Source organism: Crotalus tigris, unplaced genomic scaffold, assembly GCF_016545835.1.
Source record: "Crotalus tigris isolate CLP2741 ecotype Arizona unplaced genomic scaffold, ASM1654583v1 scf7180000017977.1317863, whole genome shotgun sequence".
In the NCBI taxonomy this organism is placed as follows: Eukaryota; Metazoa; Chordata; class Lepidosauria; order Squamata; family Viperidae; genus Crotalus; species Crotalus tigris.
This window is the reverse complement of record NW_024096755.1, coordinates 255,734-279,044: the sequence shown is the minus strand read 5'-3', so window position 1 is coordinate 279,044 and position 23,311 is coordinate 255,734. Positions and strand designations below refer to the sequence as shown.

General features: G+C 38.6%; 1 protein-coding gene across 2 annotated transcripts; it reads left to right on the top strand.

Annotated features, from left to right (window-relative positions):
• The first annotated feature begins 2,099 nt into the window (after window positions 1-2,099).
• Window positions 2,100-17,604, top strand: SULT1A2 (sulfotransferase family 1A member 2). 2 transcript variants are annotated; one of them, XM_039345807.1, is made up of 9 exons: window positions 2,100-2,256; window positions 2,859-3,011; window positions 7,813-7,938; window positions 9,335-9,432; window positions 9,588-9,714; window positions 10,140-10,234; window positions 11,104-11,284; window positions 14,887-15,018; window positions 17,096-17,604. In XM_039345807.1, the coding sequence occupies exons 2-8, from the start codon at window positions 2,864-2,866 to the stop codon at window positions 14,997-14,999; spliced, it is 888 nt and encodes a 295-aa protein (XP_039201741.1). In that variant the 5' UTR covers window positions 2,100-2,256; window positions 2,859-2,863; the 3' UTR covers window positions 15,000-15,018; window positions 17,096-17,604. The 2 variants fall into 2 exon arrangements, with proteins under 2 accessions (XP_039201741.1, XP_039201742.1); XM_039345808.1 differs by having other exon boundaries at window positions 2,146-2,256; window positions 2,940-3,011.
• The last annotated feature ends 5,707 nt before the right edge of the window (window positions 17,605-23,311 follow it).

The following is a 23,311-nucleotide window of genomic DNA, read 5'->3' as shown; positions in this document are numbered from 1 at the left end:
AACAGTTTTCTGCTCATGGAAGCAATTCTTTTTATACTGTTAGTTTAAACAGAGTAAATATAACCATAGTGTTTATCCATAATGTTTAATCCTAAGACGCAGTGCCGTATTATCCCATTACTGTAAAATGAAATCCTACTAAAATCTTCAAGCTTGATTTGGTTGTGCGCATAAGATTTTATTTTGTCTGTTTCGAAGAGTGCCAAATATGTTGAAACTGATTATGTACTGCATCCTGGTAGCCAATATAATGGATTTTTGTCTTATTTGTCATTCTCTCCCTGCTTTTTTTCCTTTCCAGACGACTGCTTTTTGTCATTGCACTTTAATTACCATCAAAATAAGATACAGGCAGTCCTCAATTTACAACTATTCATTTAGTGATATTTTGAAGTTACAATGGAGCTGAAAAAAAATGACTTATGACAGTTGTTCACACTTACGACCGTAGCAGCATCCCCATGGTCATGTGATCAAAATTCGGACACTTGGCAACTGGCATGTATTTATAAAGTGATTGCGGTATCCTGGGGTCTTGTGATCACCTTTTGTAACTTCCTGATAAGCAAAGTTAATGGGGAAGCCAGATTCACTTAACAATTGCATTACTAACTTAACAACTGCAGTCACAATTGCGGTGATTCACTTAACAACTATCTCACTCAACAACAGACATTTTGAGCTGAATTGTAGTCATAAGTTGAGAACTACCTGTAAAGGGATTCTATGGGTCCGGTACCCTCCAAAAAGTTTGTGAGTGAATCTCCCCACCTCTTACATTTGGCTATTTGGTTAAAGTTTAAACATACTATGACTATGTGACCCAACTCCATGTTTCTTTTTTATAGGTTAGCCATATAATAGCTCATTTTATTGTGCTTTGCAAATATTGTGTTTTTTACAAGACCTTCCATCAGCAAAAAGGTTATCACTCACTGAAGGCTCAGATGATGTTTAGCCTTTTTAGCAATAAAGTAGTTTTAATTAAGGTATGTACTGTACATTGGGTTGTTTTTTTTTTACACAAAATGCTATTGCATTCTTAATAGACTACAGTGTGATATAAATATACCGGTTATATGTACTGGGAGAAAAAATAATTCATTGGGAAACAAAAAAAAAATGTGACTCACTTATCTGCATTATTTACTTTATCATGGTGGTCTGGAACTGAACTCCAATATTTCTAAGGTATATCTGTAGTTAAATAATACAAATTAATAGTACCTAATTTTACAATATAAATCCTGCAATAAAAAGTGTTCTTACCGTGACGACAATATTCCAATATTTTAGATACCAGAACAATTTTCTACTAACAAGAAGATTCAGGGACCTGTGGTGTTCTTGGAACAGCTAGTTGTTTATTAATATACAGGTTGAACAGGTTTATTCAATGCATGTATCAAAGAAAGTCAAAAAAGTTAATGTTTTCCTAAGATTGTCTTAGCCTTTGAGTGTCTGGCTATGCTCGATAGGAGTAAATCCAAGTACTTGCCTTCACTTCTCTAAGTCCTTTCTTTGAAATTTAGAAAAAAAAAAAATCAATGGAAGTGGACTATATATGGGACCAAGAACCAAATCTGAATTCCAGTCAAAATTCATCAAAGAAAACGATTTCATTTTAATGCTAGAGTTCTGCCTTCCAATATACTGATAAATAATTGCCCTCCAATAATTAAGTAATAAGCATCTAAGCTTCTGATTGTGTGATGTACTTTTTCTATGCAAAGTTGCAAATCCAAATCTACAAAATCATAATGATGACATTTGGGGTTTTGAGCAAGTTACTTAAATAAACTGCTTTGTTAATCAAGGTCCAGAAAACATTGCTTGAAGGCAGGAATGCAGGGGAGTGTCTTCCTCCTAGGTAAAGGGAAGAGGGGGTTTAGAAGACTGAGCTGGACTTAATCAGGATAGTATATAATTTAAAACTTTACAAAGCCGGTATTAATGGCATATCTTTGAGAGGAAAAATAAGTTCAGACAAGTTTAAATGCCAGCAACTTTTTTTAAAAAAAGAGTTTGATTACTACCCAACCCGATATCAAAGATTGTGCCAAGCATTGCAAAACATGTATTTCACAAGGCAAGGCCCTCCCTATTTGGCTGGAACAGAAAGATTGAATTCCATTCCTCTTAAATACTCAACAATCAGTACAGGCTAAAGCTTCTCTGCTGCTCCACTTATTTGCTTCTGCTCCAGTTCCCAAGCCAGAACCCACCAGGAGGCCAGACAGCTCCATCCAAACCAGGGTAAGTATTCCAGACAGCTGAGACGCTTCCTGCTTAGCTGCATTTTGCAAAAGGAAGGAGGAATATGGGTTATGTAAAAAGTTTTGAACCAGGACTTGTGGATTCCTTGTGAAGGGGCTGCCTTAAGACCCAATATCTGTGGATACAAATTGATGAGTATTGTTGTTTTCTTTTAAAGGAGGGACAAGCATGTGAAGAGTAAAGCTGCTTTGATTATCTCTTGAACAATTTTTTTCACATCTTCCATGACTCTGTTAAGGGTAAATAGATGCCAAACTAGTAGTTTCTAAGGAAAACATTTAAAAATATGGCATATTTGGACAACAAGGTTAGAGGTGTGCTTTCTTTTTTTTCTATTCCTTCTCCATGTCTTCCCCACTATCTATCTCCTCCAGCTGACTTTTCAATCCTGTGTCCAGGGTGACAGGACTATCTTTATATGTCAGATGTTCTCAAACATTTGGGGGTGCTACTATCAGCTGCCACTCTCATTAGATTCTGAATCCAGGATAGCTGCTGGGTTGGGTTGCAAATCTCTTGACTCTGGGCAAAAAGAGTTGTGTTTCCTTCCCTTGCCATCCTCCCCTTTAATCCCTTTACAGCCAAAATGAAGCCAGAACAAGAAGAGGCGCGGCCTCCATTGGTCCCTGTTAAGGGGATCCCCATGATAAAATATTTTGCAGAAGTCTACGATGAAGTGGAAAGATTTCAAGCACATCCAGATGATTTACTGATTTCTACGTACCCCAAGTCTGGTAAGTGATGCCTTTGGCTGCATTTTCATAAACGGAGAATAGAAATTCTGGGCATTCATGTGTGGAAAATTTCTAACTCTCTACTTTCCCTTTGTTCTATTAACACACAAGATAATACATGCCAGGCAGCTGGAAAGCAACTTTTTCTTTGAGAGGCTGTTTATATATGCCTGAATAAAGAACTATCTCCTTATGTTACATCTGATCTTTATCCTAATGATTTATTGCCCGTAATTTTGCATCATGAAGATATTTTTCTTTCTACTAATTTTCTTTTTTGTAAAAACATATTCTGTCTTGTTTCCTGAATTATAGCAAACTCTTAACAGTTTGCTAAGCGTTAGATTTTACAAGAAGACATATCCATGTTGCTTGAAAAGATTCATCACTACACTGTAGTATAATAAATGGATGCTGTTCCAACTTTCTGTTTTTCCTAGTTTATTTTGCAAAGAAAAGTGATACGAAGAATGTTAGATAAAAAAGGAGACTGTCCATAGGCACATATTCTCAGTGAAAGTTCAGAAATGGAACAATTAAATTTCACATTGAAAACCTCATCTGCAAATATGCATAAGCCAGAGTCCAATTTTCTTGTTAATGTTTTTTATCTTTTAATTCTTGAATTTTAAATCTCCTTGGCCTCGTTTACTGTTAATCAGATCAAAGTGCATTCAACATAGCCAACCTGCAATTTAATATAAAACAAAACTATTTTATGATATATTATGAAGGTAATTTCATCTGTCACTTAAAATACATTTTTGCTAAAAGATAAGGTGACCAATCGTCCTCCTTTTGTGAGTTATGTCCTCCCTCGAAAAGTGTCCTCCTACATGTCCTCCTTTTCGATATTTGAAGACTAATCTGCAGGGCTTTTTTTTTCTCATAGAACGCTCAGAATGGCGTTTCAACACCTTTTTTAATGTTTTTTTTTCAACTTTTGCATGAGCTGTGCTACTCCCCCTGTTGGCTTTCGAAAGCCAATAGGAATTGCTGCTGAGCGCAATTTTATTTACAATATTTTTTCTTCAATTTATTTGTGTACTCCTTTTCATTGTAAAAAAGTTGGTCACCTTATAAAAGAGACACAATCAGCATGAAATTGCAGGCAAGACTGCATAGCAAAACACCTCTGGATAACTGCCAAATATTTATTAGCAGAACTCTCATTTGATAAGAAAAGTGAGTGAAATGTTTCATTTGATAGGCTGTTGTTAGCTATTGGAGGCTGCCCTTTTAAATGGTGTGTATGAGGGAGAACTGAGTGTTTAATATGCATTCTAACACTGCCTGTTTGTCCATCCCCCCTTCTAAGTTTCTTTCCTGTGCATGGGGCATAAAAATCACATTTCTAATAGGAGGAAAGCTGCTTCTGCTCATGACTGTCCAGAGAAGCAGATAGTCCTAGAGCAGGGGTAGTCAACCTTGGCTCTTTTATGACTCGTGGACTTCAACTCCCAGAATTCCTGAGCCAGCTAAGGACTACCCCTGTCCTAGAGGGATGATCCAGCCACCTGTTCTCTTCCCTAGCTTCAATTCTTCACTGAAAAATATATTTTCCAAAGGCATTTTTCATTTTCCATTTTCATTCTGTCATTGTTGGCACTTTTATAGGTCACTTTCTTTACAACTCAGGAAACTCATTAGGATATTTCCCCAGCTTTATCAACATCATCCCTTCTTTGCCCCAAGGAAAATCTTAGGTTTTAGATTTTTCTTCTGCTCAGGCCAGAATTTGGGAGAACAAGCAGCCAAGATTACTCTAGCTGTACTAAGGACAGATGCAAAGTGGAACAGCCAGTTTTAAACATAACTGTAATAATTTGTTTAAACTGATAAAAACTTTCCTAATATGTTAAACTGGCCGATTAAACCAATAACACTTTTCCTCAAACATTAAATGAGATACACTTGTTATCTTAATATGTCATGAATTGGAATGTGGAAATAAATTTTATCATTATTTAAAATGAGGCAATCTGAATATTCGGTCTTCCACCTCACAAAACTGGAGTAGGGCAAGCTCTAGTTTTGAAGGTGAAAGATAGAATGTGCACATGGAGAATCAATGGATATGCATTTTGGTAAAGCAGAGCTTTCCCAGACAAAGACCCAGATTAAGAGACTGCACAGGCTCTTAATCTGGGCTTTTCTGGGCCTCTCTAGGAGTGACATGATAGCAGTGTTTCAATATTTGAGGGGCTGCCACAAAGAAGGCACCAGAAAGTGCTAGAAGACAAGAAACAATGGACGGAAATTAATCAAGAAGAGAAGCAACCTAGAATTAAGAAGAAACTTCCTAACAGTGAGAACAATCAACCAGTGGAACAGCTTGCCTTCATTACTGGAGGCTTTTAAGAAGAGACTGGATAGCCACTTGTCTAGAATGGTATGGGGTCTCCTGCCTGAGCAAGAGATTGGACTACAAGATCTCCAAGGTCCTTTTCCATTCTGTTATTTCATTATTCTGTTATTCAGTCCCAAAATGGATTAGGATGGGGGGAAGATGTTCAGGATAGCCACACACTAAAATTTTTCAGGATAGATATAGTAAGTTAGAAAGTTATTGCTTTAGTTTGACAAGATTCTGCCCATTAGCTGTAAGCAAATACAGGATTGGACCCAATTGGATTTCACATGGTGGTCTTTAGGCTTGAGCCTGACAATAATAAACTCTTTTCTTTCTGTTGAACTGAACTCCTATCTGCCATCCTTGACTTGGAAGAAAACTGAATCAGCGTGAAGTTTGCTCTGCCTGGTGACCAATCTCTATCCTCTATTGCTTTTGTTTCATCTCATTTGCAAACATAACAGATTTGTAAGAAGAGAGTCAGGTTAACCTGTGGTAGCAAAAAATGTATTTTACTTCTCCACTTGTAACACTGGAAGTGAAGTTTGGTGATCACTAAAGGGCAGGATTAGAGAAGCATTTAGGGGCCATCTTAGATGGATAGGGATATTCTGCCACTCCTGACTGGCACTTGGAACAGAAAACTTTGTCCCAATATAATTTTATGACAATTCAAGAATGAAGTGTTGAGTGGAAAAACACCCTCAGGAAATAAAGTGGATATAGAAAGTCTATGCACCCCTGTTAAAATGCCAGGTTTTAAGATATAAAAAAATCAGACCAAGATAAATCACTTTGTAAGTTTTACTACCTTTAATATAACATACAGATAGTCCTCAACTAATGAACATAATGGAGCCCAAAATTTCCGTTGCTAAGCAAGACAATTGTTTAGCAAGTGCTCCATTTTATGATCTTTCTTGCTTTTTGTTTTCAATGACTTTTGTTTCTTCCCCTCCCTTTCTTCACACTTGTTTTGTTTTCCCTTTCTCTACTGTTGTCCCCTACTATTTACTTTTATAAAATTTTCACATTTTATGTTATAAATGAATAAAAGTAATAATAATAATAATAATAATAATAATAATAATAATAAAAAAGATTGTGGGGGCATTTCCTGTGTACAGCTCTCTTCAGGTCACTTCACAGATTTTCAATTGGATTCCAGTCTGGGCCATTCCAAAATTTTGAGCTTCTCCTGGTGAAGCTATTTTGTTGATTTGAAGGTATGGTATGTCATACTGAAAGATGAAATTCCTTTTCATTTTTTGCATTTTAGCAGAGGTCTGAAGGTTAAGTGCCAAAACTGACCGATATTTGGAACCATTCATAATTTCCTGCACCTTGATTAAAGCTCCAATTTCAGCTGAAGAAAAGCAATCCCAAAGCATAACGCTGCCACCACCATGCATCACTGTGGGTATGGTGTATTTCTGATGATGCACAGTGTTATCTTTGCACCAACCATACTTTTTGGAATTACAGTATAACCAAAAGTTCTATCTTGGTCTCATCAGACCATAACATATTTTCCGACATGCTTTTGTCAGACTTGATGTTCATTTCTACAAAATGTACGAAGGCTTGGATGTTTTCCTTCTGTCTTGCCACCCTACCCCCAGCCCAGACATATGAAGAATATGGGAGATCTTTGTCACAAGTAGTACATAACCAATACTTGCCATACTTCCTGCAAGTTCCTTGTTGTAGGCCTCTTAGCAGCCTCTTGAACCAGTTTTCTTCTTAATTTTTCATCAATTTGGAGAGGCATCCAGTTCTTAGTAATGTCACTGTTGTGCCATTTTTTCCACTTGCTGATGACTGTCTTCATTTTGTTTTGTACAAAAAAATTCCAGTGCACTATGTTCCATAGTTTATCCAATGCTTTGGAAAAAATTTTGTACTCTAGTCCTGACTGATACCTTCCAACAATTAGATCTTTTTAATGCTTTAAAGGCTCTTTGCAGACCTTAGCTTTTGCTGTAAAAGGCACTGAGCATATTTCAGCACATATGGGCTTGATCAGAGTCACTTTAATTGATGGCAGATTTGTACTGACTACTATTTGACATAGTTTGAATATGATTGGTTAATTCTGAACATAACCACATCCTTACTCATAAGAGGGTTTGAACACTTATACAGCCACATTATTCTAAGTTTTTATTTATTTTTTCCCCTGAAAGATTTCAGCTTGTTTTTCAATTGAATTGTACAGCTTATGTATTATATTAAAGATGGAAAACTTCTGAATTGATTTATCTTAGTCTGATTTTTTTTACATCTCAAAAACCTGGCATTAGAAAGGTGTGTGTGTAGACTTTCTATAGCCATTGTATACTTGTAGCAACTAGCAAGAAGAATCAAGTTTTGTTTTAGGCACTAACTTGTTTTCTTCATGTAATATGATATTGGTTCAGCATATCCAACCTTCTTGTGCTCTTTCAGGTACCACCTGGATCAGTGAGATTGTAGACATGATCTACAAAGAAGGCAGTGTGGAAAAATGCAGAGTTCAACCCATCTACATGCGAGTCCCTTTCTTGGAATTTGCTGTACCTGATGTCCCTACAGGTAAAACATCCTAGATGTCTTCCTTTCCAGACAGCAGTTTGGGAGGAGAGGGATGGAGGTAGAAGTCCAGTCTATGTGGTGAATGTGGGGGAAGGAATGGAGAACCTGGGGGCAGACTCAATAGAGCAGGGCTTTTCAACCTTTTCACCCATTGTACCACTTTTATGATATGGCAACATCTGAGTACCACCAGTCACCTAGCAAGGTGTCAAAAACTTGATGACCAAAAAAAAAAAGGAAAAAAGTGATGAAGTACAGGTAGTCCTCGACTTACAACGGTTCACTTAGTGACTGTTTGAAGTTACAATGGCACTGAAAAAGTGCCCCCCAAACCATAGCCGAGCAAGACACCTGCCTGCCCATCCGGCTGCACTCTTCCTCCTGTCTGAGGTTTTCATTGTTGCAAGCATTTCTGTTGAGGATTGGCAGCGGGGGTGGGGTGGGGGATGTTTGGTTTTTATTCCCCCCGTCTGCTGGGTGGTTGCAGCAAGTTTTGGTCAGTTCACATGACTCTGGGATACTGTGGCCGTCATAAATATGAATCAGTTGCCAAGCATCTGAATATAAATCTCAAGACCCTGGAGAGGCTGCAACATTCCAGCTGATCGGCACTTCTTCTGGGATCAGCAGAAGTGCCAGGATCAGCACCAAGCTCCAGCCGGAACCTGGCGCTGATCCTGGCACTTCCACTGGGCCCTGACAGCCCCAAAGAAGACAGATCAGCTGGAAAGTGGCACTGATCCTGGTGCTTCCGCTGAGCCCTGACAGCCCCGAAGAAGCGCCGATCAGCTGGAAAGCGACACTGATCCTGGTGATTCTGCTGAGCTCTGACAGCCCTGCAGCTCCAGCCATCTCTTGCTTAGGCTTGTGAAGTGCTGCCACCGGTTCAGCTCATTCCCCTCCCCCACTACCACTTTTCTAAGATGGTCACGTACCACCTGCCAGATGCCAATGTACCACATGTGGTACCTGTACCACTGGTTGAAAAGCCTTGTAATAGAGGTATCAGCTTACAGTTTCTGCATAGCCACAAATAGATTAAGTCTAACCTTTTGTGGACCTTTATCTAGTGCCATTATAGTGCTAACTGTTACTTGAGTAGATTCCTTTGCATAGGTATGAGTAATAAATCAGTTTAATTGGAACTTCACATGTGGCCCTGGTCTTTTGCACCTGACATTGGAATAGAAATGCCAACTGTGAAGATACCATATATATCTGTGAAGATAACCATATAATATGGTAGATTTGCCTGCAGACATCTCCATAACTTTTCCTAATGTTAGTTGAGAAATCTGCAAGCAAATTTGCCAGAATGTATCTGGTATGGATAGGCTAATGGAAAGGGAAGGGAGTATGGGAGAAGTCTCTTCAATTATTCTTTTTCCCCTTCCAGGCATTGAGCTGCTCAAGGAAGTACCCCGTCCATGTCTAATTAAAACCCACCTTCCTGTCCAAATGCTCCCCAAATCCCTCTTGGAAAAGAATTGCAAGGTGAGAAAAAAATGTGACCATTAATGCATGAAGAACTGGTCAATTGAATGCAAGAACATATTGGATAAAGATTTTCCACAAATCATTACACATCATGACTTCAGAAATGAAATACATCATCGGCTTAATTAAGTTTCTTGTTTGTCACTCAACAGATTATCTATGTGGCCAGAAATGCCAAAGATGTGGCTGTCTCATACTATTACTTCTACCAAATGGCAAAAGTGCACCCAAACCCTGGAACTTGGGAGGAATTTCTGGAGAAGTTTATGGACGGGAGTGGTAAGTGGATAATAAACCCTTCCAAGTATTGAGCTTGATGTTAGCCCTTCTTGATATGGTAACTTCAAAATATGAGACTGATCCTGTTACCTCCAGCTAGCAAAGCAATGGGGTGGCTGGGCACCATTTTGGGGGAAGCCTCTTAAGCCTTGTAGAAGTTCTTGGAATTAGTGAGATGTTTCACAGAAATTCTATAAATGGGAAGATCAGATCAGGCCTTCTTCTTGTTACCCTTTCTGTTTGAGTGGGTAGATATGTCCATGTAAATATATGGTTCTTCAGTTTGACTATCAACTTCTATTAGAGTTTCTAGTCCTGTTTCATACTCCTGATGACCAAACCAAAATAAGTAGTAAGGAAACTGTAGCTTTCTCCGTGTTGCACTAAAGTTCCCATCATTCAAAGCATTCTGTTTCTCTTCTCAGTGTCTTTTGGATCCTGGTATGATCATGTCAAAGATTGGTGGGACATCACGAAGAAATACAGGATTCTGTACCTCTTCTATGAAGACATGAAAGAGGCAAGATTCTTTCTGCTCCTTTTATTAACATTCTCTACTACTCTAATTTTCACTTCCCCACATTAAGAGTTAGGAATGGGGCATAGATCTCCTGTTCTACATGTTCTACATGGCCAATAGGGAGGAGTAGGGTGGGACTTTTGTAGCATCTCCAGGGCCAAAAATTCCCAATTCCTCAAACAGATCCCTTATTGTAGCATTCTGATTATAATTAGATACTCCTGAAAACTACAAGTAGGAGATGAAGAGGTCAAAACTGTTCCCATCTATTCAAACTTGTTTTCTTTTATTTCCATATACTTACTCTCTTTGTGTTTGTCCAGCAAGACATTTCTCAGGTTCTTTTCCTAATTATATATCTGTATATATCTGATAGGCCTGGAACTGGAGCTACATTTAGACATGCCTGAGAATTGACCCACAGAAACTAAGAGCCATGGCTTATTTCACTAATTTCAATAGGCCTTCTTTATCTAAATCAGAACCATCCCAAAGCTGAATAGAAGACAGTTATACCCATCTCTCTTCTCATTTTCTCCATGCTAATCATCTCCTCAGGAGAGCTTGGTTTTGCTTCCAGACTAAAATTTGGTTAGCCATACATGGCATTAGATAATACTGGCTGATAATGGAAACTCATGGCTAAAAATTGTGTGCACATGTATATAACTGCAAAACATCATAAGGAAATAAGAAGCATTCTTGCCTGGATTATAACTAGACAGCAGATAGGTAATAGCTGTGAAATTGCAAAGGATAGCTTATTTTAATTTATTTTATTTAATATAACACAATATACCACAGCATTCTTCCTAATCCAAAATTCCTGACTTTCAATGCTTGATTGTTGATTGTTGCTTTGTACATAGGATCCAGAACGGGAGATTCAGAAGGTAATGGAATTCCTAGAGAGGCCAGTTGATAAAAACTTAGTCAAGAAGATTGCACACCACACCTCCTTTAAAGAGATGAGCCAGAACCAAATGGCTAATTACAAAAGCATTCCCACTTCAGTTATGGATCACACCATCTCTCCTTTCATGAGAAAAGGTGAGCCTATCAAATAACCAAACTGGGATTGAATGGAGGGCGAGTTATATTTATAATCCGCATAAAGGGCTAAAAAAGTAGAGCTGCCTTATTGACCCTGACATGCTCCAAATGTTTTAGATTTTGCAGCCATCCGGATTACAGGTAGTCCTTACAATAGTTCGTTTAATGACAGTTCGAAGATGACAACACTGAGAAAAGTGCCTTATGACCATTTTTCACACTCATGACCATTGCAGCATCCCCATGGTCATGGGATCAACATTCAGACAATTGGCAACTGACTCATATTTATGACAATTGCAGTGTCCCAGGACCACGTGAGCACCTTTTGCGACCTTCTGACGAGCAAAGTCAATGGGGAAGCCAGATTCACTGAACAATCATGTGACTAACTTAACACCTGCAATGATTCACTTAACAACCCTGGCACGAAAGGTCATAAAATGGTAAAAAAACTCACTTAACCTACGTCTCACTTAGCAATGGAAATTTTGGGCTCAGTTGTGGTCTTAAGTCGAGGACTACCTGTACTAGCTCTGCTGGTCAGGGATTATAGAATTTGAAGTCAATCTTTCTACTCCTAATAAGAGCTTGAAGTACTTGAGAGAAAATGAGATGTGCAATAGTGGTGAATATCTGACGCTCGAGTGTAGGATGAGGGTGGAGGTTCGTTCTCCAAGCTTGTGGGTTGGTTTCTGAATGTTTCGTTACTAGGCTAGGTAACATCTTCAGCAGAGTTTAGGAGATGTCAGTGTCAGTGTTGTTCTGTTTAGAAGGGATTCAGGTGTGAATGTGTCAAGGAGGGTCTTGTGATGGGTCAGGTGTGAATCATCAGTGAGTGGCTTGTGATGTGATGGGGAGGTTACTGCAGGGTTAGAGATCAACAATAATTGTACCATGGGGATGTAATATTATTGTTGTAGGCAAATAGGCTGTTCTTTGTGATGGTACATATACAACCAAGCTGGGCATCTATAGATGTATGGGATTCAACTCCAAGACTTTCCAGAAAGAATGACCATGGTTGATAATGCAATGCAAGGGCTTAGGGAAGACTAACATGTGTCATTGTCAGAGAAGGTTCTAGCTGGGCTCTTGAAGTACTAAATGGCTCTCTTATTTTTTATCCTTTTCCTTGGGATTTCAGTGCTTCTACCAAAATCTCAAGTAGGAAACAGGCAAGTTAGATCTTGAGGTCTGACAATCCTAATCCACATGAAGAAAATATGGCTTGAGAAACTGAGATTACGTAATGGCATGTGGGGTAGATCTTGGGAAACGGGACAAAGGAATGCTATCAAGGGAATGTTGAAATAAGAGACAGCATAGCCTGCAGATGGAGAGTGGGAGGAAGAAAGAGGCTTAGAAGGAACCCTCACTAGTTTCTCAGGCTGTAAATGAGATGGCAGGAGAATTGTACTTTCAGACTTGCAAGATTCTTTTAATATAGCTTTACAATATAATTGAATTAGCTTATCTGGTCATATTTCTATCTGGTGTACCTGGTAAGGCTGATAGATGTCTCATGCATGCTTCCCTATTCTTCCAAATGTACAGTGTGTTGTACATTAGTCTTCCATTTCCCTCTGCCCATTTTCTCCCTAATTTTTCTCTCTAGAGAAAATAGATTCTGGAAGAAAAGAAACACACAACAAGCACTCCATGTTCTTTGAGAAGCATTTTTAGGAGCCTTCTATTTGGAAGCCTCTCAACAAAACAGAACTTATTTTACTCCTACAATAGTCCCCACTACATCACTGGAAAGTAGGGAGCACCCAGGTAGTCCTCGACTTACAAAAGTTCATTTAATGACCATTTGAAGTTATAATGGCACTGAAAAACAAGACTGACTGGGTTTTTCTTACACTTACACTTACAATCATTGCAGCATACCTCCATGATAATGTGATCAATATTCAGACCCTTGGCAATTGACACATTTATGATGATTGCTGTGTGCCGGGGTCACGTGATCCCCTTTTGTGACCTTCTGACAAGCAAAGTCAATGGGGAAGCCAGATTCATTTAACAACTGTGTTGTTAATTTAACAACTGCTGACATTCGCTTAACAGCTGTGGCAAGAAAGGTCATAAAGGTCATAAAATGGGGCAAAATTCACTGAAGAACAGAAATGTTAGACTCAATGTTGCCGTATGTTGAGTACTTAGAGCAGGGGTCCCCAACCCCAGGGCTGCATTTGGAACCAGGCTATAGAAGTGGCAGGTGAGCACATATGTGCATGCACACATTCCCCACTTGCTCCAGCAGCAGGTGAGCCCATACATGCACACTCCATTTGCGCAAGCAGCAGACACACATGCCCACCGCTCACACAAATGGAGCTGTGTGTGCGCAAGTGCGCATGCTTGTCAGCTACTCGTGCAGAACCATCCCGTCCCCCCCTTCTCCGCTGGTTGGAGAACTCTGACTTAGCACTTTAGAGTCTACCTTTCAGGTTAGAGGCAAAAAAGAAAGGACTGAATTGGAGAAACAAGCCTTACCCCAACTCCAGCTGTGTCCAAGGAAGTGGCCTTGACTACAAAGGAGACAGAAAGAGTAGATGAGAGAGAAGAAAAATTCTTATTACTTTTCCAGCCATCATATATTACACATTTTAGGCAATGATTAAATACACCTGTAACTCAGAAATTATCAACTTTTCCTGGTAATATGGGTGATCATATAATCAAAAAATCCCCCAGGTATACTTTAAATGCAGATAGAGATCTGCAACTGTCTCAAAAGGGTTCATCAAAAATCTCATGCAAACCTATAAAACCATCCCAAAGTTCATGAGAGACTACCAACGATTCAAGAGATGAGTTATTTCATGTGGGCATGGCCTTTTTGAGATCCAACAAATGCTTTACTGTGTATGCATCCCATGCTGGGATTCAACTCTACCTTACCTAGTTTTAAGTAAAGTTATGCTGCAATAGAAAATAATTTTTGTTGTTGTTGTTGTTAATTGCGAAGTCGTGTCCGACCCATCGCGACCCCATGGACAACGTTCCTCCAGGTCTTCCTGTCCTCTACCATCTTCTGGAGTCCATTTAAGTTCTCACCTACTGCTTCAGTGACTCCATCCAGCCATCTCATTCTCTGTCGTCCCCTTCTTCTATTGCCCTCAATCTTTCCCAGCATTAGGCCCTTCTCCAGTGAGTCCTTCCTTCTCATTAGGTGGCCAAAGTATTTGAGTTTCAACTTCAGGATCTGGCCTTCTAAAGAGCAGTCAGGGTAGATCTCTTCTAGGACTGACCGGTTTGAACGCCTTGCAGTCCAAGGGACTCGCAGGAGTCTTCTCCAGCACCATAGTTCAAAGGCCTCAATTCTTTGGCGCTCAGCCTTTCTTATGGTCCAATTAGAAAATAATATATGTTACCTAATTGGGTAATGAAATATCTGTAAGCGAACAACCAAGCTTAGAGAACACCAAGGACTCCATAGTTCAACCTTGAGCTGCATATATTGTCTTCTCTTGCAAAATAATGACATATAAAATGTTACCTATTTGGGTAATGAAATGTCTGCAAGCAACCACCAGGCTCAGAGAACACCAAGGAAACTAATGTTGGCTATTATTTTCCCTTCAATTTAGGAGTTGCTGGTGACTGGAAGAACCAATTCACAGTGGCACAAAATGAGCGTTTTGATGAGAATTACAAGATGCAAATGAAAGGAACTACACTGCAGTTTCGAACAGAGATATAATTGTCCTTTTTCTACTTGGGTATGCATTTTTTCACCCATATTAAAATAACCCAACACATTCTATAGAAATGTTCTATGTGTCCCGACTATATGTCAGTACACTGCATATATCTCTTGGGGTGTGTGATGGTCCAACAGTATATGGGCTGTCAAGTACACATAGCAGACTTGCAATAATTTTAGCTCCTCATGTGGTATTCTGGCCAAAATGTGCCTAAACTAACCATTACTGTATTTCCTATGAGCAGGAAATGTGGCACAGGTACACACCCAAGGGGGATAACCCTAATATCGGTTTCTCTCTTAGTAAAACACATTAAGTGAAAATCTTAATTGACCAAACCCATAATGGATAGCAGAGATTTTTTAAAAAAAACTACAGGTGAATTTCTGTACTTTCACAGAGTGCTTACTAAATGAAAAAACAATGGGGAAATTTTAAGACAGATGCTGGTAGAAAAACAGTGGGAAGCCAGCAGTGTGGGGCAGCAGCCAAAAAAAGCTAATACAATCCTTGGTTGTATAAACAGAGGCATAGAATCAAAATCATGTGAAGTATCAGTACTTTATAAAACCTTAATAAGACCATACCTGGAATATTGCATCCAGTTTTTGTCAGTACACTACAAAAATGATGTTGAGACTTTGGAAAAAGTGCAGAGAAGAGCAACTAAGATGATTAAAGGTCTGGAGACTAATTGATATGAAGAACGGTTGCAGGATTTGGGTTTGGCTAGTCTAGAGAAAAAAAGGAGTACAGTGACATGATAGCAGTATTCCAGTATTTGAGGGGCTGCCACAAAGGAGGTCAACTTATTTTCCAAAGTACCAGAAGGCAAGATAAGAAACAATGGATGGAAACTAATCAAGGAGAGAAACAACCTGGAATTAAGGAGAAACTTCCTAACAGTGAGAACAATTAATCAGTGGAACAGTTTGCTTTCAGAAATTATGGGTGCTTCATCACTGGAGGGTTTTAAGAAGAGACTGGACAGTCATTTGTTTGAAATGGTATAGGGTCTCCTGCTTGAGCAGGGGGCTGAACTAGAAGACCTCCAAGGTCCCTTCCAGATTCTATGCTATTCTGTTCTGTTCTATTCTATATATATTTTTTGAAGAAAGCCAGAATGGCTATGAATGAGAGTGGGCTTCTGCTCTCTTTGTTATATGAAAATAGGAATTGGCAGTGAAGTGGGAGTACGATATATCTGAATGTGCATGGTAGGATAAAGAGTGATATTTCCAACCTGATACGATCAAGAGTGAATGGGTACTGAATGAATATGTGTTGAATACAAAAGTGAATACTAATAGAGTGTAAAAGAAATATTGTACAGTAAGGTATTTAGATCATACATTATAAAGGATAGGGATCTGCAGTTCTTTGGATCCAAACAGAAAGCATGAAATCTCCAGAAAATCTGGTTGAGGGAGTGACACTGACAGGGTGATACAACAGCTTTAAAGCAAGACTTGTGACCCCCAAATGCCACACCAGTTAGCAAATGACATCTTTCATAGTAGTCGCACTATTCCAGATATAGTGTATACCGTAGTATATTGGACTTGTGGTAGTGCAGTAGTTAGAATGCAGTATTGCAGGCAAGCTGTGCCCATAGCCAGGAATTTGTTCCTGACCAACTCAAGACTGACTCAACTTTACATCCTTCTGAGGGTCAGTAAAATGAGGACCCAAATTGTTGGGGGGAATATGCTGACATTTGTAAACTGCTCAGAGAGTGCTGTAAATATAAATGCTATTGTTATAATGCAGGTAGAGCTCCAACAGCATGTTTGTTCCTGCTACAGGCAGTTGATTCCCCCTGTCAGTGTCTTCTTTTCTCAACCTTATTTTCTGGGGATTGCACACAAGGAGAGTAGTTTAAAGAACAAAGGGCAATTAATAGTTGTGACTGCAGTTTGTAAGGATAGGGTAATATGGAAAGATATAACAGATGGTGTGGTCATGTGCATTTTTTTTACTTATGTCTGGATTGTTTAATGATAGAGTTTCCAATCCCAATTAGCCCTGTTAATCAAGGACTACCTGTCCTGACTCTCCACTCACTTTCTGTTTAATCTCTTTTCTATTTTAGTGAGGATCTTCTTGTGTTACCTGTGAGAGCTGAGAGATGGTATGTAGATGAAGATCAAGACAAATTGCCATTGGGATCCCATCAAGAGAGGGAAAGACCTAGTTAACATCAAAACCATGCCAAGAACCAAAATGAACTCCAACCTGCATTTTTATTTATGATGTTGCTACTTTTTAATCATTGATCTCTTTCCATGTGATCCAAAAATTCAAAGACATTTAAGAACATCTAGTTCTTATATTTGTGAAAGGGATGTAGCTTGTTCCTTCCTTCCTTCCTTCCTTCCTTCCTTCCTTCCTTCCTTCCTTCCTTCCTTCCTTCCTTCCTTCCTTCCTTCCTTCCTTCCTTCCTTCCTTCCTCAAAATGTCACTACTTCATCTTTAGCTTCTTGGTGGATTACTTGTAAAAATATAAATGCTGGAAAGTAGTAGATTGATAACATGCAGATTTTGCATTAAAATTTATGTTCCAGGTAAACAATGCAGAATAAAAGTCTCATCTGAAACTGCCTTGTGACTCATTTTCTTTTGGTCTTATAGAATTTTAATAAATAAGTGTTATGCAACTTATAATATAAGCTTTAAATTATAAGCTATTTCCATCTTTATGAAATCTGATCAAGTTTAAGAAACATGTAACCCCGAACACATTTTCCCACTTTATAGTTCTGTTTTCTCCCTATCTGAAATTGAAAGCTCTCCCCAGGAAAATGCTCTCGACAAATGGAAGAGGAACATTGTTCTGGATCATATAGCTCTATGTAACCTCGTACAGCTCTATGTAACCCTAACTAGTGAGCATGTATCAGTATGTTAGAATATCTGGCAGTTATTGGGTTAAATGCTGGGTTTGTTGATGTGTCAGTGGAAAGAGTTTCTAAAGGGCATTGAGAGACTTCCTGGACACAAGCCAGATTGGAATGTCTTTGTCTGAAAGAAGCATGGGCCATCAGATGTCACCCGATGAGCCTGCGCCATTATAAAGATGGTATGGAAGAGAGCATCATTCTTTTACCTATAGGAATGGACAAAAGATGTATTTTCCAGAAGTAACAACCACAGCATGAATGCAAGTAATCTTTCTGATTGAAATATATTTTTTGTTATGAAATCATTTCTATTGAGTTATCTATCTGACTTGATTTAAAAGAAAGAGTTTTTAACTCAGAGTCAGAATAAACATAGTTCTCAAATTATGACTGTAATGGAGCCTGCTCATCATAGACGTAAGTCGTGAAGGGTTGTAAAATGCATTTGGTCATGTGATGATCCAATTTTATGATCATTTATGCAGTGGTTGTTAAGCAGGTAACGTAGTTGTTAAGCAAACCAACAGTTTGCAGTGGGTACAATTTTGACAAAACCCAGAAATAAATGCCAATTTTCAGCACAACCATTGTAAAACATGGCTATGTCTTCACAAGACACTGCAAACTGCCATAAATGAGGCTCGGTTGTTGAGGGCCTGAATTTCAGTCACTTGATAGTTGGGGAGACCATCTGTCAAGACTGCTTTGTACTTTCACCTATATTCCACTTGATCACTGTTTGACAAAGAAAAGGGGGGGAGGTGGGACAGAATGCAAGTGTGGGGAGAATTGCATCTGAGTATCGCCAGTTCCCATAAGACAGTGCTCCAACCCAAGGACACATTGAGCAGGTGGGCTAGTGTGGCTTGCTGATTCCCATGACAAAATGAACAGAAGTGACTGGTGGACGTAATGGATTGTGGGTGGCCCATAGGGAAAGGGGGGAATTAACTATGCTAGCTTTTGCACAGGAAACCCAGAGCTGGTTTTGCTTCATCTGTGCCAATATGGTTTATTCAGTAAAGTTCATACTCATGGTAAAATAATGTCCCAGGAGTTTCTTCTGGATCCGCCAACTGGACAGTTCACATTGTCTATTCAAACTTTGAATCTGGGTCATAAGTATTTCCAAAAAGATCTTTTCTCATGCTGAATGATCGCTAAGTGATTGGTTGTAAATTGAGACTACCTATAGAAGACTGAGGTGGGCTTATAAGTTTGGTACACAACCTAAAGCATTAGAAGCAAACCTGGTATTATTTACAGCATGTCTTTGAAACAAAAATAATAATTGAGATAGAGGTCCCCAACCTATGGGATACGGCCCACTACCGGGCTGTGGCCTCTTGGCCACCAGACAGCGTGAGCGGCTGGCCAGTGCACATGCGCCTGTGCGCACGCTCACCCCCTGTCCTTGTGCCATTGCTAGCCAAGTTGTGAGCCTCTCGCTGGCACTAGGTGAGCCACGAGCCTCTTGCTGATGCTAGCAGCCCCACTTGCAGAGTATGCATGCTCACGGCCCTGTTTGCGCATGCACACGCAGCCACATTTGCGCATGTGCACATAAAGGTGCCTGTTCTTCCCTTTCCCACTGGGCCACTAACCCAGAAATGTTGGCGACCCCTAGATTTAGAGACGAGATGAACTCTAAAATAGATTTTAAAATTAATTATAAGAATATTTCCTTTTGGTTGTTTAAATATTTATAAATATATATATATATATTAAGATTTTAAAACTAACTAATCTTCCTGTGGGAAGGAGTTGATTCAGAAAAAAACATGATAGGAGGGGGCTTTGAAGGTTGTCTAGAGGGAATCAGAAAGAAATAAAGATTGTAATTAAGGAAGAAGAGATCCATTAATACAGAAAGGGGCAATATTATTTGTGTGTGGAAAGTCAAGAGTTAATAATGTCTTTATAATTAAAGGGGATATATAAATAATAAATCAGAAGAATGACTTGGAAATATTTGAAGTACATATTGGGTGATTAGTGTTGTTTTCTTTGAAAGAGGGAAAAGCACTTAAAATTGATAAAATTGATTATCCCTTAAGCAATTTTTTTTCTCATACCTGCCGATTCCAACAAGAGTAAATAGAAGCCAGACTAGCAGCTTCTTAGTAGAGCATTTGAAAATGTAACAAATTTGGACAACAGGGTTAGAGACCTGATATATTTTTCTGTTCTGTCTATGTAAGGTGACCAACTTTTTTACAATGAAAAGGAGGACACAAATAAATTGAAGAAAAAAATATCGTAAATAAAAGACACATTTTATTCATTGCAACAATAATACAGAATAACTATAATATGATAAACGCATAATAAAACATTTGTAACAATAACATTTTATATTGTAATTATGCCTACATGCCTATTAATTATTATTTAAATTAGTACTTTTCCATTGAATGAATATTTTTTGTCAATGTATCATCTTCTAACAATATATTGGGAATATCTGAACAAGAAATATCCTTCATATTGAATTTTACGGCAAATGCTGCAGCTAGAGTATCAACATTCAATCTCAATTTTTCACTTTTCCAAAAATCATTAGCAATTGAAAAAATCCTTTCAACTGCTGCATTAGTTCCAGGGCAGCACAACGTAAATTGGACAAGAATAAATAAATTTTCACATGGAATATGTTCATTTTTGAAATGGCTGAATATTTCCACCCTCTTTTATCAATTTTAACGTGTTTATTTTCCCATTGTATTAATTTTTCCGAATTTAAAAATACATTCAGTCTTTTAATTTCTTCAAAGAGACAATTGTCATCTATTTTAATGTCTGGCATTTCTTTAGACAAAAACTCAACACAAGATTCAATATCTGTCCAATATACTTGCAATGAAGTCAAAAAACACCATTGAAAACTGTTATTTCCTGTGATGTTTATTTCAGACCATTTTTCAATATACTGAAAACATGTTTGGTAAAAATTATGCACTTTTTTGATAAACTTTTCCATTATGCCCGGATTTGATTTCTCTGACAATTTTCTTTTTATAACTAAAGGAAGAAATTTTTCTTCAAATCGAGTTTTATATTGAAAGATAAAGTCATTCAAAATAAGACTAACTTCTGTAGCTGAAATGTGTTCACCTTCAATCTTTTGAATCATTTTGTGAAAAATAGATGCTTGATTATGTACAAAATACATTAATATCTCAGATATTTCATTATTGAAAAACAATTCCAGGATTTTAGGACATTTGTCTAAACTTAAAAAATATGAATGGAGAGGCTCAAATAATTGTAGAACATGCTTATAGCAGGTGTTAGAGCAAGCCATCTAACTTTTGAATATCCTAAAAGTTTTTTGTATTTTGTATTTTGTGAAGAAGTGAACATTCGCTTCTTCACAAAATTGTTTTAAAGTAGCCACACGGATGGTAAAACGACTAAAACAGGGCTTTTCAACCTTTTCACCCAACTGTACCACTTTTAGGATATGGTAACATCCAAGTACCACCAGTCACCTAGCGAGGTGTCAAAAACTTGATGACCACAAAAAAAAAGGAAAAAAGTGATAAAGTACAGATAGTCCTCGACTTACAACAGTTCGCTTAGTGATTGTTCGAAGTTACAATGGCATTGAAAAAATTGCCCCGCAAGGCACAGCCGAGCAAGACACCTGCCTGCCCACCCAGTGGCGCTCTTCCTCCTGTCCGAGGTTTTCATTGTTGTGAGCATTTCTGTTGAGGATTGGCAGTGGGTGAGGTGGGGGTATTTGGTTTTTATTTCCCCCGTCTGCTGGGTGGTCACAGTGTCCCAGGGTCATTTTGGTCCCAGTGTCCCAGAGTCATTTTGGTCACTTCACATGACCCTGGGACACTGTGACCATCATAAATATGAATCAGTTGCCAAGCATCTGAATGTAAATCACAAGATCCTGGAGATGCTGCAACATTCCAGCTGATCGGCGCTTTTTCTGGGCTCAGCAGAAGCACCAGGATCAGTGCTGCTTTCCAGCTGGATTCTGGCGCTGATCCTGGTGCTTCCACTGAGCCTTGACAGCCCCAAAGAAGCGCCGACCAGCTGGAAAGAGGCACTGATCTTGGCACTTCTGCTGAGCCCTGACAGCCCTGCAGCTCCAGCCATCTCTCATTCAGGTTTGTGCGGTGCTGCCACTGGTTCAGCTCATTCCCCTCTCCTGCTACCACTTTTTTAGGATGGTCGCATACCACCTGCCAGGTGCCAATGTACCACAGGTGGTACCCGTATCACTGGTTGAAAAGCCCTGGACTAACATACAAATAAATTGTAGTTATTATTACTTCTACATCAATTGGCCTGGCACATGATGCCGTGTTGATTGCATTTGACAAAATATGTGCATTACAACCTATTCCTAGTATTTTCTTTTGGAGTAAATCTTGTAATTTTACATACAAATTATTCATACACACATCTTCGCCCACCAATCTTTGTGTTTGTATTATCAGCTGTTAGTGCAACAACTTTGGATTTCAAATTGTTTTCATTTATTACTCTGTATAGATGGTTTGACAAAATTTCAGCAGTTTTGCCCTCAATGGATTCTAAATTTAAAATTTTTACTTGAATGCCCTTGGTAACATTAAAATATCTTACTAGTATTTGATACAATTTATTAAAATATCTTACTAGTATTTGATACAATTTGATACAAATACTATCTTACTAGTATTTGATACAATCTTACTAGTATTTGATACAATTTGATATAAGTCTTTGGTAAGTATTTTGTCACAGTAATTTTTAAATACTGATTTATTAATAGCCTCGCATTTTGTCCTGGCGCATGAACATTTAGCAACGTGAAACTTTTTCAATAATTTAGTTGTACAATCCATACTACAAAAACTTTGATTGTGAATTATGGTATGGTATGGAATGCAAATGTTCCCTCCATTGCAGCTAACTGTTTTTCATCTTCAGAATACTTTGAAGTTTTAAAAAAACTTGTTACTTTACAACTGGAAGCAGATGCATCTGATGATTGCTTATGTTTCTTGGTAGTCAAGTGTTTTGTAATAGCTGCTCTGGCCCCAACAGCAATACAAAATTCTCTACTGCAAATATTGCAGAAAATAATGTTATCCTTCTTTGATGTGATGAATGGAAATTTCTTATTCAATTTATCGTTGAAATGGCATTTCCTCTTTTTTGATTTTTCCATCCCTAAATGGAAGTTAGTCTCCTCCAGGTATCTTCGGGACTAACTAGGAGATGGTGTAGTTGGGTAGCAGGGAGGGGTGCAAAGTTCCTGCCAATTCACCTTCGCTACAGACAACTTGCATGTACAAAGTTTGCGGCCAGGTGTTTTGGCGCGCTCAGCAGCAATTCCTATTGGCTTTCGAAAGCCAATAGGGGGAGTAGCACAGCTCATGCAAAAGTTGAAAAAAAAACATCAA